This window comes from Bubalus kerabau, chromosome 4, assembly GCF_029407905.1.
Source record: "Bubalus kerabau isolate K-KA32 ecotype Philippines breed swamp buffalo chromosome 4, PCC_UOA_SB_1v2, whole genome shotgun sequence".
In the NCBI taxonomy this organism is placed as follows: Eukaryota; Metazoa; Chordata; class Mammalia; order Artiodactyla; family Bovidae; genus Bubalus; species Bubalus kerabau.
In genome coordinates this window covers 168,394,685-168,411,018 of record NC_073627.1, presented here as the reverse complement: position 1 = coordinate 168,411,018, position 16,334 = coordinate 168,394,685, and the positions used below count along the sequence as shown (strand labels likewise).

At 39.1% G+C, this 16,334-nt stretch overlaps 1 protein-coding gene across 2 annotated transcripts in view; it reads left to right on the top strand.

Moving 5' to 3' along the window:
- TMEM245 (transmembrane protein 245) overlaps window positions 1-16,334 on the top strand; it is an 82,734-nt gene that overhangs the window by 31,571 nt on the left and 34,829 nt on the right. For both annotated transcript variants that reach the window (XM_055579250.1, XM_055579249.1), the window contains 4 exons: window positions 2,802-2,906; window positions 5,894-5,976; window positions 6,977-7,067; window positions 13,210-13,308. In XM_055579250.1, coding sequence (XP_055435225.1) covers window positions 2,802-2,906; window positions 5,894-5,976; window positions 6,977-7,067; window positions 13,210-13,308 — 378 coding nt within the window. The remainder of the gene's footprint in view (window positions 1-2,801; window positions 2,907-5,893; window positions 5,977-6,976; window positions 7,068-13,209; window positions 13,309-16,334) is intronic.

The following is a 16,334-nucleotide window of genomic DNA, read 5'->3' as shown; positions in this document are numbered from 1 at the left end:
GACCCGGGTTAGATCCCTGGGTCAGGAAGATCCGCTGGAGAAGGGAAGGCTACCCACTCCAGTATTCTGGCCTGGAGGATTCCATGGACTGTATTATACAAGTCCATGGGGTCGCAAAGAGTCGGACACGACTAAGTGACTTTCACTTTCACATACTGTAGTCTGTTGAGCTTAATAGGTAGTGCAGTGGTAAAAAGTTGGAGACTGAGTTGGACACATGTAGTCTATTAAATGTGCAATAGCATTATGTCCCCCAAATTGTATAAACCGTAATTAAAAATACTTTATTGCTAAAAAAAAAAAGACTAAACATCATCTCAGCTCTCAGTGAGTTGTGGTAGTAACATCAAAAGTCACTGATTACAAATCACCATAGTACATCTCATAACAAAAAAGTTTGAAATATTGGGAGAATTACCAAAATGTGATAGAGATACAAAATAAGCAGATGCTGTTGGAATAAATGGCACCAATATAGTTGCTCAATGCAGGGTTGCCACAAACCTTCAATGTGTAAAAAAGCGTGTTATTTACAAAGCACAGTAAATTGAAACACAATAAAACAGTGTCTGCTTGTATTTTAAATTTTCAATAAAACATCTAACCCTCAGTATTATCTCTTGAAAATAAATTTTTATTTAGGTGTCTCTTATTCCAGTCCTCAGGTATATAGATGGAGAAGGCAATGGCAACCCACTCCAGTACTCTTGCCTGGAAAATCACATGGACGGAGGAGCCTGGTGGGCTGCAGTCCATGGGGTCGCTAGGAGTGGGACACGACTGAGCGACTTCACTTTCACTTTTCACTTTCACGCATTGGAGAAGGAAATGGCAACCCACTCCAGTGTTCTTGCCTGGAGAATCCCAGGGACGGGGGAGCCTGGTGGGCTGCCATCTATGGGGTCGCACAGAGTCAGACACGACTGAAGCGACTTAGCAGCAGCAGGAGCAGGTATATAGAGCTTGTGATAGGAAAATTCTACCCTGCCTTGAAAAGAGTTTGACTTTTGTAATGTTGTTGTACATAATGTGTTTGTAAATATTCCATGTTTTATATGTTAAAAACATTCAGACATAACTTCAGATACTTTACAAATAAAACATCTTTTATGTTAGTGTATTTCAGGATGTGAATTTTCTAAAAAAAAAAATGAGGCTCCTAAGTTATTTTCAGAAATTGTAATTTGTGAATACCAATCCATTCTTAGTTCTGATATTTTCTTTATTTTGCCTATTCAAATATGTATTAACTGAGCTTTTACCACATGCTGTGCACTGTTAGGTTTTGGAGATACAAAGAGGAATCATGCAACACTAGCTCTTTGCTCAGGAAACTCCCAAAAACTACATGTTGAGTTAGTTTCTGATTGTGATACTTTTCACTTTCACTGATTTTAGAACTTACATTCAAAATATGACCTCTGACCTTCCATATCTTAGAAGCCTGTTATTACTTTTTTTAATCTCTGCGTTGTCTTTGATGCTTTGGTAGCATGCACTGAAAATTAACTCTTCTGTTTGAAAGCTGTAATTGTCAAGATAAAAATGCACTGTTTATCTTTGAGTTCACTGTAGCATCGATCTCTTGGTGACAGTGTCCTTCCTGAAAGATAAGGAGGTGCAAGCTTATAATCTTTGAATAGAAAGCAAATGTTTTAGAAGACATGCTGTTTTAACCATCCTTCTTTGCTCTTGGATGTTTAACTGTTTGGAGAGCATAATTCATATTTAAAAGAAGAGTAACTTACTCTCAGTGCTCATGTTGGGATGGAGGGGTGCATTGTGGTATTTCAATCATCAGTCTGGTTGTATTTTTGAAATGTTAATTGGTAGCTTTGCATGTCAGGAATTCTAGAAATCTGTCCAGATTAGATATTCTGAAAACAAAAGTTTTAGAAAATGTAGGATTATTTGTGATTGTGAAAGATGAGAGAAGTTATACTCAAAATAGAATGTCTAGTGGCATTTTGGAAAAGCATAATTTTAATTATTGATTAAGAGATAACCACTGCATTAATGATTATTCTTTATTTATAGTCAATTATAATTTGTCATAAAGCTTATGGTTTAAAAAGAATAGAAATTTCAAGTGGATTTCTTGTTTTATTATGAAATATTTCGGATATAAAAGGATAGAAGAGCACCCACATGCCTGCCCTCTAGTGTGAGCAGGTGTCAGCTGTGCAGCTGAAGCCCTTGTGCGCCCCTCCCTGATGGTGCATCCGTGTCCCAGCCCTTTTGCTTCCAGGGTAGCTGTTCTGAAATTGGTATTTATCAGTGCCTTAACAATAGATGTTATTTGTAACCCTGATGACACTAAAGGAAAAAATATTTTGAATGTAATTCCCATTTTAATTTGCTTCTATTTTATCTACAGTTTAGGACATATCTGTATTGTAAGAGTCATCCTTTTTCTAATGTCATATCTATTTGCTAATTGACAGTAGGGATTTGAGGTCACTAATGGATTGTCATTGTTTAGTTTGGAATGTTTAATCAGATCATAAATTCTAATCTGAAATGTCAACATACCACAATATGAGAATCCACGCATAGATTTAGGTTATATTCAAATTGATTGCCTTTTCTTAGAAGTGACAATATAAGCTCTTTCTATAACAACAATTAACACTGTTAGTTAATTTTCTAAAGTGGCTTATAGCTTTCACTGCTTTAATCATTATGCCATAGTTTCTGCAATGCTGAATATCCTGTTTTGTCTTCATGATGTTTGAATGCACATGTGTTTTTATTAAGCTGTGCTTGAAAGGTGACTAATTCTCTTTCTCATTTCTGTGCAGATGATCATCTGGTTGGAGAAGATGTTAGACAAAATAATTAGCATTTTCATCATATTTTTGTTAGTGATAGGAACACTTCTTTTAGCCCTACTCCTGACTGCAAAGGTACAGTACAACAATTACTATCACCATTAATAAACTCTTTAACTGTTAGAATTTGTTGTATGGATAAGAAGCCAGCAGTTGCATGCATAGGAAATGTTACTTTGCTTATAAATAATTACAGCATTTAAAGTATGTATGATTTTTGTATTGCTGGTTTTGCCATGAATTTGCCTAATGTATTTTTATCGTTTAAATTTTATTATCATAAAAATCCTCTGAGGTAAATGGCAGATAAAAAATGGAGATACTGAGGGAAAAGTGGGTTCTTCTCTCAAAAGGAGAACTATGATCTGGTCCATGACTCCTAGCGTAGATCCTGTTCACTTGATCAGAATTTGATTCCTTCCTTCATGTCTCATTGTTCTTTCTGCTGATTTACCATTAAGATATTTCTCACTTTCCAGATCCTTCCAGCTTGCATTTCCTTTCTGCCTTCCTAGTTTGGACTGCTATAACAGAATACCATACACCAAGTGCCTTAAACAGCAAACATTTATTTCTCATAGTTCTGGAGGCTGAGAGTCCCAGATGAAAGTGTGAGCATGGTCAGCTTCTTGGTAAAGGCTCTGTTCCTGGTTTATAGGTGGCTGTTTTCTCCTTGTATTCTCACATGATAGGGAGAAAGAACATCTCTGTATTTCTTCGTTTAAGAATGCTAATCCCATCGTGTCTTCCATCAGGTCTTCTGTGGTAGCTCAGTCGGTAAAGAATCTGCCTGCAATGCAGGGTTCAATCCTGGATTGGGAAGACCCCCTGGAGAAGGAAATGGCAACCCACTCCAGTATTCTTGCCTGGAAAATGCTATTGACAGAGGAGCCTGGTGGGCTGCAGCCCATGGGGTCACAAGAGTCGGACACGACTTAGCGATTAAAGCACCACAGTGACTAAACCACTACCACCAGTCCCATCATGAGAGCTCCACCCTCATGACCTAATTACTTCCCAAGGGCCCTACCTCTTATAACCATCAACATTGGATGTTAGGCTTTCAACAGACGAATTTTGAGAGGATATAAAAAAATTTAGTCCTTATTACCCCTCTTTCATCAAAGAAAATCATTCTCCAGAGTTCAGCTAAATTTTTTGTCTCTTACTGGCTTTTCAAAAAACTTTTGTAGTCTGTCACAGTCTTTATTTTATTTGGACCCTACTGAACTCTTATGTGTTGTTTTCCAGAAATTGTGAAGCTTACCTGATATCCTGGATGTGAACCGTTTTCATATAGTGCTGTAGAGATATGGTGACTTAGCAGAAGCAGCAGCAGCAGCAGCAGCACCTGTTAGCAATAGATAATCTAATATGCAGCAATTTACTAAAGGATTGCCCTGTTTCCTATTATTTGACTTTCCACTTGGAAGTCCTATTCTCAGTCACTGTTAGCCTCAGTATGCCCTGATCTTATCATTTGCTTCTAACAATCTGCTCTCTGTACCTATTTCAGTTAAAATGCAGTTTTTACCTTTTCTTTGGATTTTAATCATGTATAGTCACTTATTTAGACTCTACAGACTTGAGAGGCCTGTCTTTGTCTTTGTTATATTCCACCTAAACCTTCCTCTGTATGTTTTTCTAGTTCTTAGAGAAACCTTTCCCCAGTATGTAATTCTTTTCCTTTTTTTTCTCTTTTTCCTCTCCTGTTCCACTTTCCCTTCTTTGTCCCTTTGGTAGGGTCTTCTGGCCTGCTCATCTCAATTGTTTCATCTTTCCTTTTCTTTGTTCATTGCATGCTTCAGTTAGCTTTTGCTTCCCTGAACTTTGATAACAATTATTACTGAACCATTTCTTTGTAGTTTAAGACTCATGCAAACTGAGCTTTTGAAGGAAACTTACTGGTTATCTAGTTCATTCTCCTAGCCAATAAAAGGATCTTTCTCTAAAACACCATGACAGTATCCATTTGAATGTCTTAATAGACATCTCAAATATAACATGTCAGAACTGAATTCCAGACCCTCCCATGCTTGTCTCTTCTTCTCATTTCAAGTGACAGCTTCATTCTGCTTGCTCAGGTGAAAAGCCTCAGGGTCATTCTTGACCACTTTTTTCTTTTATTAATAGATGCATATCCAGTTTGTCAGAAAATCCTTTTTGCCTCCATGTTCCTAGTATGTTTTGAGATAATAGCAGGGTTGAAGATGTTAGGTAATTCCTTTCTACCTAAAGCAAGAATTAAATAGTATAAAAATTATTATAAACACCATATCAGGGCATTGAAAAATGATCAGTTAGGCAATAATTTGAGGACTGTTTGCTTGTGAAAAACTGCTACTGCATCTGATAAAAGCATGTAGTTTGTGGCTTTTTTACTTGGAATTAATTATCTTCACCTGCCTTGTGTGGGCAGAAAAAACCTACAGATTTTATTATGGGTGGTGGTGGATTTGGTTTGGGACTGGGAACAGAGAAGCTGTGAATTAAACAGAGAGGTTCTGGAAGCAAGAGAGGCATAGAAGGGCAGAGATTAATAAATCACATTTTAGAATGGTATATGGGAGACCCTAAGGTATCTTGTGAATATTAAAAGCCTAGGGAGATTTGCACATTTGTCGTACCTTTGATTACATTTCTCAAGTTTCACACATCTCAGGCTAGAAAGGATGAAGCTTCCTAGTGTGAAGTGTCTGAGCATAACTTTATGGCAATGTTCTTGGCAGACTGTTTAGCTATTCAGGTTCAGGGGGAACCCTTGGGGTTTTCAAAAAATAAAAAACACTGAGCAGAGACATTCATGACAGGGCAGACAAACTTTGCAGTTATTACAGGTAAGTTGTTTGCTTACTGAAACAAAACGACAGCTCTCAGAGTTAAAAAACAATCTAGGGTTGCCTTGCTATGGATAGTGGCTGTTCAGTGCGGTCTCTTAAGTTAACTGACACTAAGATATCTAATTACTTGACGCTTGAAGCATTGTTCCTAGAGTAGTATAAAAGATAAATGTTAAATTGAGTTTAATTTTTATTGATACTCTTTTCTTGTCCATAATACAGGTACATCAAGAGAGTGTACACATGATTGAAGTCACAAGCAATTTGATTAATGAAACTCTAGCAAATCATCCTGAGTGGGCAAAGTAAGAATGTAATTTTGACAAAAATAGAGATGGATGGCCAGAGAAGAGTTTGCCAAAACTTTGTGAATGTTGTCATTTTTGCATGAGAATGACATGTAATGGGATGGTGGATGTAATTTTGACAAACAGAGATGGATGGCCTAGGTTCTATGTCTGTTTTTATGAAATGATCTTCATTGGTACAGTTACCTTGGAAGAGAGAAGAGTTTGCAAAACTTTGTTGAATGTTGTCATTTTTGCATAAGAATGACATGTAATGGGATGGAGGAGAGCAGAGGGGAAAGTCCGAATATTGAATAGAGTCTCACAGTATACAACATGTCTTTGATTTACTAAGCTTTCCCCTATGTTATGTTGTTTGCTGAAGACGTTATCCCCATTTTACAGATGAGGAAACAGGATCAGAGGTTAAGGGATTCAAGAAAATCCCCCCCATGGCAGAGTCAGAAGTGTTCCCATACTGTATCATTTTTTGTGGCAGAGTTGGCAGACTACGGTACAGAACCAAATCCAACTACCTGTTCCATACAGATTTATTGGAACAGCCTACACCTGTTCATGTCATGTTGTCTGTGGCTATTTGGAGGCTGCAGAAAAAAGCAGACAGAATTGAGTAGTTGTGATACAGATCATGTGTCCCAAAAAGCCTAAACTATTTACGCCTTGGCTCTTTACAGAAAAAAAAAGTCTGCCAACGCCTGTAGGATCTCTTTGCCTACTTGTTTAATTTGGCTTCTGTGAGAGCGTTTTTACGTTTTCGTGGAGAGTGTTCCTAGGATTATGCTGTTCACCTAATTGAACTTGATGACAAATTGTATGGCCTCCTCTTTTATTTTTTTTTTAACTACCCCCATGGTAGTCAGTAATTTAAGTTAGGAAATACTCTGCAAGTTTTAGAATCGTAAATTGTAAATGATTGCGTAAAAAATTAAGTTCCAGGGATTACTGGTGCAGTACACTTCACCAGTTTTTCATTTTTCCTTTTTTTATTTTGAATTAGTTGGCTTCCTGAGGCTCAGGTTGTCCAAAGAGCCCTTAATTCTGCAGCCAACAACGTATATCAGTATGGACGAGAATGGATAACCCACAAGGTGAGGGAAGAGCCTATTTTCACAGCTTTTTCTTTGCAGGGTCTTCATTGGTAGTGACTTCTTGCTTTGATAAAGCAAAAATGGAGATTCTGTTTATAATTTCTGTTATTGAAATAGGCTTAAATCTATAAATCAACAGTCAACATAGGATGAAATAAAACCATCTGGACAATCCTATTGATAATTGCTGGTAGCCTGAACAATCCAAGAGGCTGGGCATTTGCTTCATATTCAAAATAGATCTGATTCATTGTTTGTACATTAGGACAGAATGATCACTAAGCTTGGCTGATCAAATATGGCTTTGTGGAGAAAAAATTATTAACACCTATTAAATTTTATTATCTGCTGATAACTGTACTCGACAGTTTGCAATTTGTTTCATTTAATCTTTCCAAGAAACCTATAGTAGTCTGAATTATTTTACCCCCTTTATAGACAAGGAAACAGACTTAGGTAAATTTACTTAAGTAAATTCCCACTGGTCGTGTAATAAATCACAGAGCTTGCTTTCAGACTGAAGACTGATTCTAAATCCTTTGCTCTTTCCACTATGATATGCTAGAAGTGTGTGCCCGGAACTGATCTAAGTGCTTTAATGTGGCACTTGAGATAAACTGTGAAGGAATGGAATGATAGGTCCTGGATGAATAGAGAGAAGGAAGAGTCTGTTTTAAGAAGGGGTATTGATGTGATCCAAGATACAGAGATAGGAGTGTACTTGAGGAGGTGAGTTTGACTGAAGTTTTGTGAAGGGGAAACGAAAGGCAGAGGAAAAGACACAGCTCTTGTAGCTAAGGATCAGACTCCATGATACGGATCTGGGACATCACTTTTTTCCCCTAGTTTTTCCTGTGGAAATGAAGGTAATTTGTAGTTTTAATGTATGAGGTAATTGGGATTATCTAGGGATTGCCAAAACTTGTTGCATTGAAATGTGTGCCAAAAAATTCCCTGTTTAAAATTCAAATTCAGAATCTAAAAAACAAAAGAAATTACACTGTGTATACATGCCTACTCAGTTGCTCAATTGTGTCTGACTCTTTGTGACCCCATGGACTGTGGCCTGCCAGGCTTCTCTGTCCATGGAATTTTCCAGGCAAGAATACTGGAGTGGGTTACCATTTTTTCCTCCTGGGGATTTTCCCGACCCAGGGATCAAGACCGCATCTCTTGTATCTCCTGCACTGGCAGATGGATTCTTTACCACTGCGCCACCTATTGGAAATTACACTGCTGCTGCTGCTGCTAAGTCGCTTCAGTCGTGTCCGACTCTGTGCGACCCTATAGACGGCAGCCCACCAGGCTCCCCGGTCCCTGGGATTCTCCAGGCAAGAACACTGGAGTGGGTTGCCATTTACACTATACGTTCAATAATCTGCTAACCTAAGGATAGAATCGTGGTCAAGTTAAAAGTTAGGAGAAAGATGTGTTACTGATTTTCCTGGGTCCATGCCAGATAATGAAATCCACTGTCACATGGAAGTTTTAAAGAAAATATTTATTGAATAAACAAAAGATAAGTACAGTTGACCTTGAACAATGTGGCGGTTAGAGGTGCTAACCTTCCCTGTAGTTGAAAAGTCCCTGACTTTGCAGTTGGCTCTCACTTACCTGGTTCTGCATTCTTAGATTCCACCAGCCACCGATCTTGCACTACTGTAGTACATATTTAGTGAGAAAACTTCACATGTAAGTGGACCTGCACTGTTCAAACCGGTGTTGGTCAGGGGTCCACTGTATGTGCACATGCTTCTCAGAACTATCATGGAAGGAAGACCGAATGTTGCAGAGGGCTTTTAGATGCTTAGATATATGTTTGCCTGACTTATACTGTGGATAACTTAGTGTTTCATTCTTGAATTATCTGTTGAGGAGAAACTTTTATTCTGGAATTCTTACCTGTTTGGGAAAATAATAAAGGGAATTTGGATAGCTGGAAGAATGTGCCTTAGATTTTAAAATATATTTTTAATTATTTAGAGGAAAAAATAGGTTTGAAACCTTATACTTGAGAGTCTAAAATGGAAGACCTCGGAAGAGACATGATTTTCTACGAAAAGCTGTAAAATATTTGTGATCCTGATTTAGGAGGCACAGGGATAATATCTAAAAACAACCACTGAATTGAATGGACAAATAAAATGTGGTATATCTGTATAATGGACTATTATTTGGCCATAAAAAGGAAGTACTGATGCATTGTACAACATGGATGAACCTTGAAATCATTACTAAGTCAAAGCAGCAGTCATAAAAGACCACATAAGTATGATTCCACTTATATAAAATGTGTGAGAGGCTTATCTATAGAAACATAGAGTGGTGGTTTTCAAGGGTAGGGGATTGGGAAGAAATGGAAGAGTGATTACTAGTGAGTATGGAGTTAACTTCTGGGGGCTTGAGAATGTTCCAAATAGATTGTGGTAATGATTGCATAACTGTGAATGCAAAAAAAAAACTGTTGAGTTATGCACCTAAATGGGTGAATTGTAAGGTGTGTGAGTTATATGTCAATAAAATTTTTTTTTTTTTTTTAAAGAGTCATTGACATTGCAGAGGTAGCTCAGATCTAATCCAGCTAAGAGTCATATAAGAATTGAATCCTAAGAACTACAGTGTAGAAAGGGCCAAAACTAGGTGGGGATGGAATGCCACACTCAGGAAAGAAGAAAAGTTTTTTATAGCCTATGTTTAGGTATGAACAGAGAAGGTTACTTTCTATGTGCTTCCAGCCTACTTTGTCAGCTATATCTCCTATGTCCTCTGTTCATTGTCATGGTTCTAATCAAACCCTCTAGTTGGCTTGTTCCTCAGCATTCAGTGATCTCATTTTAACTTGATTACTTTCTTCAAGACCCTGTCTCCAAATACTCTCACATTCTGGGATCCTGGGGGTTAGGACTTGACATAAGAATTTAGAGGTGGAGGACACCATTAAGCCTGTATTGCGGCCTAAGGAGAGAGTATGGCTTGAGGAGGACCAGACATAGTTTCCTGCACACTTAGGCTTTTGAAGGCCAGAGAAGTGAGCCAGCAGAGAAGATGGAGGAGGAGAAGCCCTGTGTTGCACCCTGTGTGTCAGTGAGGCCTACAGAAGAAAATGTTTCAAGAAAGACTTGGTTGTATCAAATGCTACCAAGATTTCAAGCAAGGTTGGACCAGACATTTGCCTTCTGACTTACTCCTGTTTTTGTAGATTAGGCTGTTTGCCTTAAGTTACACCTCAGAGGGCATTCTGACTGTTCTTAGTGTGGAATTGGGTTTCACATACAAAGAGCATCTCATTCCTCCAGTGGGATATGTGCTTCAGTGATTTTTTGTAGCAGCGGTGGTGTGCCCGTTAAACTCAGTTCTCTGGCCCGATCTTCCTTGTGGCTTTTGCTAATATAATGTTGCAGGCTGGTAATTGGGGTCTGTAGTATTCTGCTATGATTGATAGCACCACAAATTTGAAAAGAGTATTTTATAACATGCTGCAAAATTTTGCTGAACTCTCTTTTGAGTTAGGCTTCCCAGGTGCCTCGGTGGTAAAGAATCTGCTTGCCAGTGTGGGAGATGCGCGTTTGATCTCTGGGTCAAGAAGATCCCCCGGAGAAGGAAATGGCTACCTATTCCAGTATTCTTGCCTGGGAAATCCTATGGGCAGAGGAGCCTCGCAGGCTACCATCCATGGAGTCGCAAAAGAGTCAGACATGACTTATCGATTAAACAGCAACAACTCCTTTTAGTTAGTAGTTGTGGTATTTTAGTTATTCACCATTGTGCTGGGAGTGAGACAGCTAAAGGAGATGTCAGTTTGAAATAGTGCTTTATTGCAGTAAAGGCCACTGTGCAAGCAGCCAAAACTGGAGGCTGTCTGTGACCATTTTAGGCTTCTTCTGGTAAAAGATCCCAGAGGCTGACAGAATGGGTCATAGGACTGTGAGAATCTGACAATCATAGTATATAAAAAACACAGTTAAAGTCAGTAGAGGACTTCCTTAGTGGTCCAGTTTAAAAATCCGCCTGCCAAGGCAGGGGACGCGGGTCCCATCCCCGATCAGGGAAGATTCCACCTGCTGTGGCAGCCAAGCCCGTGTGCCACAGCTGCTGTGGCCGCGCCTGGCGCCAGTGCTCGGCCACAGGAGCCAGCGCCTTGAGAAGCCCGCACACCACAGCTAGAGAGGAACGCCTGCTCGCCGCAACCATGAAGACCCAGCACAGCCAAAAACGTTATGGATGAATAAATAAATAAAACTTTTTAAAAAAGACTAAATCCCCATGATTGTGAAATAAGTAGGGAGAGTTAGAATAGGGGTAATGGTGGGTTTTAATTACTGTGGATAATTTGCTCTGTTAGGTGTTCTTTGTCCATAGGTTATATATGCTGTAGATGAAAGACTATTAGACAGCTTTTGATCCTAACTCTGCTACTTTTAGTCCCAACTCTTAGCTGCATGACCTTGGGCCTATCATAGATTCTTTCTCTTTTCTCATTTTAAAAGAATAAAGGGTTAACCAAACGTTTTTCTGTCTAACTTTGTTGAGATTGTTGCAAAGGTCACAGAATGTAGGTGAGAGCCATTTGTAAACTAAAATACTATGCAAAGATGAATGGCTTTTATATTCACTAATTTGTCTTTGGTTTATGAATAAATCAAATGTAAGAGAAAACACTGAGCAGATATATTTGTATCCAATATGTCAAAAAACTGGTTCAGGTGTCTATAAGATCAGCATTAAATGGTCAAAAGGTATGGTTAGGTCACACAAAAGGAAATACACATTGAAAACCAACATGGAAAATGGTCACTCTCATCACTAAAGAAAAATATAAATAATTATTACTATTTCACACCTATTAAATTATCTAATAATTTAATAATTTATCAGTTCATAAGGTTTGGGAAAAATTGGTTCTTTCATACAACATTGGAAAGTATTAATTGGTATAGTCCTTATAGAAGACAGTTTAGCAGTGTTTGACTGGAGTCATTAAAATGCTTATTTCCTTTGATTCCTGTATGTTTATCTTAATGTTAGTAATAAAAAAGTTGCATAAAGATATTTATTGCAGTGTTACTTGTGACATTATAAATTGGGAACCATCTCTATGTCCTATGATTGATTAACTAATAATAGAAAAACTTAGCTAATATGAAACCATATAAAAATAAAGGTTAGTGTTGAAGAGTAAAAATGAAATACTTATGATGCAAAAGAAAATATAGAATTCTAAACTGAGAATTCTAAACTGTATCTGTGTAAGCAGGCAGAAAGTTGCAGAGGGAAAAATGGCAGCAGTTGTATTAAGTGGGGCAACAAATCATTGTCTTTTTAAAAGCATCTTTAAGATTACCATATGGTTTTAATAACACGTAACATGTAGGATGAGATACCATAATGACTAGCTTTCTCCAAGTTATCTTGTCTTAGTGTTTTTGATTTCCTGAACCTGGAAGCCAGTCTAATTGGTCATAACTCTGAGACCTGACATCTCTGGCTCAGACAGTAAGGAATCTGCCTGCAGTGCAGGAGACCCGAGTTCAATCCCTGGGTCTGGAAGAAGATCCCTGGGTCTAGAGAAGGGAATGGCTACCCACTCCCGCATTCTTGCCTGGAGAACCCCATGGACAGAGGAGCCTGGAGGGCTACAGTCCATGGGGTCGCAGAGTCGGACACAACTAAGCAAATAACACACACTGAGACCTAACATCTCTCAGCATATTCAAAGGAAGATTTGCGTTTAGCTAAGGTTCTAAAATTTTACCTAAAGTTGTGTAGTAATTCTAATACTAGTGGTAAATGTAACAGGACACTTCCATATAATGGTTGAGCACCAGGGTCACTTGGGAAAGATTTTTCTCTGGGCAGATGAGATCGGAAAGTCAGTAAGCATGGCTTTGTTCTCTTAAGACCTAAAGAAGTTTTCCTAGAGACCTAAGAATAAAGGAAAGAATAAAGAAGCAAAAAGATGGGAGAGAGAGTATTTACTGGAAATACTGAGTAGAGTTTAAGGAAAGAACAGTGTGGTTGGAGGCAGTTAAATAGTCTGGGACATTTTAGTTTGATTTGGAACAAATGTAAAGACCAGCATGTATTAATTTTATTGGATTGTTGCCTGAAACACTAACTCAGATTATATCTGTATTCCTTCCAGCTTCATAAAATTCTCGGAGATAAGGTGAATAATACGGCCGTAATTGAAAAACAAGTACTAGAACTTTGGGATAGGCTGTATCATTCTTGGTTTGTAAAGGTAAGTTATTTTAGCTAAGGACTTCAGTTGTAAATGAATAGTGTCCTTTTATGGACTCATTGACTAGGTCTGATTGTGTTAACACGGGATTTCATTTCTTGACATTTTTAAGCTGCAAGGTCTTAAACCTCAGGTCATTAAAAGTCAGCTTGAACTGATGATTAACTTCCATGGCAGAACCATCAGTTTCTCTGTTATCGGTTTTCTATCTGCTTTTCATTATCCTCAACTACTGGGGTCCAGCCAGCCCCGGTGGATCCAGGGAATTCGAAGGGGAGACGGCTTTGGTGATCAGGATATGATAGAATTAAAGATATAAACAGTGATCAAATAAGGATAGCTCAGTGAGAAAATTCAGTGGAGAAAAGAGGCTGAATAACTTGGTTTACGTGGAAAGCTAATAAAATTCCAAAATAAGGAATTTGCGTCACCTACATAGGCCACAGGCGTCCTCCCGTTCTCCCGAAGGAGAGGAGACACTAAGGCCTCCCTAGTCAGATCTTAGAAGCCCAGACATAATTAGTAGGCTTGATGAGCCTCCACGCTCCAGATGGGAATTCAGCCAGAAGGTGAGAGAAAGAACGACATGGGGAGACCAAGTTTCAGTGAACAAGGCCCGCACTTTATTTTCCAAAGTAGTTTTTATACCTTAAGTTGTGCATAGGTGATAATGGGGGAAGGGGTAGAGTCAGCAGTAAGCCAGGCTTCCTTCCTGCAAACTTATCATATGCAAAAGTTTAGGTGAATTACATCATCTTCTGGCCAAGAGGCCTGTTAACATTTTATGATCCTTTCTTCAGAAAACTTACTTTTCTCTAAAGGTGATCATTCTAAAGTCAGGTGCCACCCTCCAAAAGCATTAGATAAAGTTGCATTCCTATAGGGCAAAGGTGTGGTGGGCTATAACAAGAAAAGAATTAACTCAAGGGTCCAAGGTTACAAACATTAAAGCTACTACTTACATTCCTGTACACCAATTATATTAATCAATACACTGCCAGAGACACAGCAGGTAAGGGATATGGAAACTTAGCAGCAAACACTGGCCCAACAAGTGAAAAACCCTTCACCAATACAATTTCTAATCAATCTTTTAACTGCTCAAAGGAATCTGTATTTAGACAGTTTAGAACATCTCATGCCTCTCACGGTTGGGAGGCTGTGAACAATCACATGTGGCTGGAAGAACCTATTCAGGCAGGCTAGAGGACTTCCAAAGGAGTTTGTAGGTTGAAACACTCTTGTCACACCCAGGAACTTTATTAACTGGAGCTGTAAGTTAACTCTTTTTCAGAGAGAGGTGGTGGGGGACAGCTCCCCGTAAAGTCAGAGGTGTAGGTGAGAGCACAAAGCAGTAAAGTAGGCAGACTCTGGTTTTGGGAGTAGATGCTCGAGAATTCCCAGGGGGACTCCTGAGGCTCGATCCCGCCTTTGCGTATGCTGAGCCTCCTTCCTCATGACCTTTGCCACGGGTGGAGTTCCTCACGCTGGCTCCCAGCACTCAACAGTGTCTCATCTTCTTAACCAGATCTGTGCAGTAGAAGTGTGATGCAAGCCGTATATGTAATGTTAACTTTCTAGTGGCTGCATTAAAAAAAAGAAAGAGGAAAAAAAAACTAGGATGGATGAGATTTATTTTAATAATGTATTTTACTTAACACAGTATACCCAATATATGTCATTTCCATATGGAATGAATGAAAAAGTGATGAGATTCTATATTTAAATCTTTTCCATTCTGAGTGTTAGAGATCTGGTTTATCTTTTACACCAAGAGCATGTTTAGGTACTCGGTAGCCACAAGTGGGTAGTGGCTACTATTTGGGACAGTACAGTTCTGGAATTACGAACTTTTTCTTTGAGGAAGTGAAAATAGATCTGAAAGTTTAGAGATAATTATTTTATTTTAAATAAACCTTTAGTGCTACTTGTACTGATGAGTATCATTTTTTACTAAATGTAAAAATGACCTTTAGAAAGCAGGTAGTCATGCAGGCCATTCTGTACACTGGGTTGGCAGGGCCCTTGGGCCATCAGGGACTGTGCTGTGGAAGATGCCGATGCAGGGGGAGAGAAATCGAGTGGGGCAGAGTTAGCTTGGGTAACAGGGAGGAGGGCGCAAATGAACATTTGCATATGTTCCCCAGTGACCTGTTTGGCATTGTATGCTCTTGCCAGTTCAATTCAGTCGCTCAGTCATGTCTGACTCTTTGCAACCCCATGGACTGCAGCACGCCAGACTTCCCTGTCCATCACCAACTCCTGGAGCTTACTCAAACTCATGTCCATCGAGTCAGTGATGCCATCCAACCATCTCATCCTCTGTCATCCCCTTCTCTTCCCTCCTTCAGTCTTTTCCAGTGTCAGGATATTTTCCAGTGAGTCAGTTCTTTGCATCAGGTGGCCAAAGTATTGAAGTTTCAGCTTCAGCATCAGTCCTTCCATTGAATATTCAGGACTGATTTCCTTTAGGATGGACTGGTTGGATCTCCTTGCAGTCCAAGGGACTCTCAAGAGTCTTCTCCAACACCATAGTTCAAAAGTATCAATTCTTCTGCACTCAGCTTTCTTTGTAGTCCAACTCTCATGTCCATACGTGACTACTGGAAAAACCATAGCTTTGACTACATGGCCCTTTGTTGGCTCTTGCCTAGGAGAAGTTGAAGGAATGGTGATGGGTTTTGTGGGTTTTCAGTAATTGAGAGTTAAACTCACTGGGAGCACCTCCTGGTGGTCCAGTGGTTAAGACTCTGAGCTCCCAGTGCAGGAGGCCTAGGTTTGAGCCCTTGTCAGAGACCTAGATCCCACATGCCACAACTAAGAGTTTGCCTGGCACAACTAAAAACGCCACAAGCTACAACTAAGATCCAGTGGAGCCAGATAAATAAATAAATATTAGAACCAAACCAAACCTAACTGGGGAATCTCTGGATAGATACCTGATGAAGAGCCAATTACGAAGGTTGTATCTTGTTTCTTCTGCTAATTCTGGGGCTTCTGCTTACACACAAACAGCTTTTACTGTC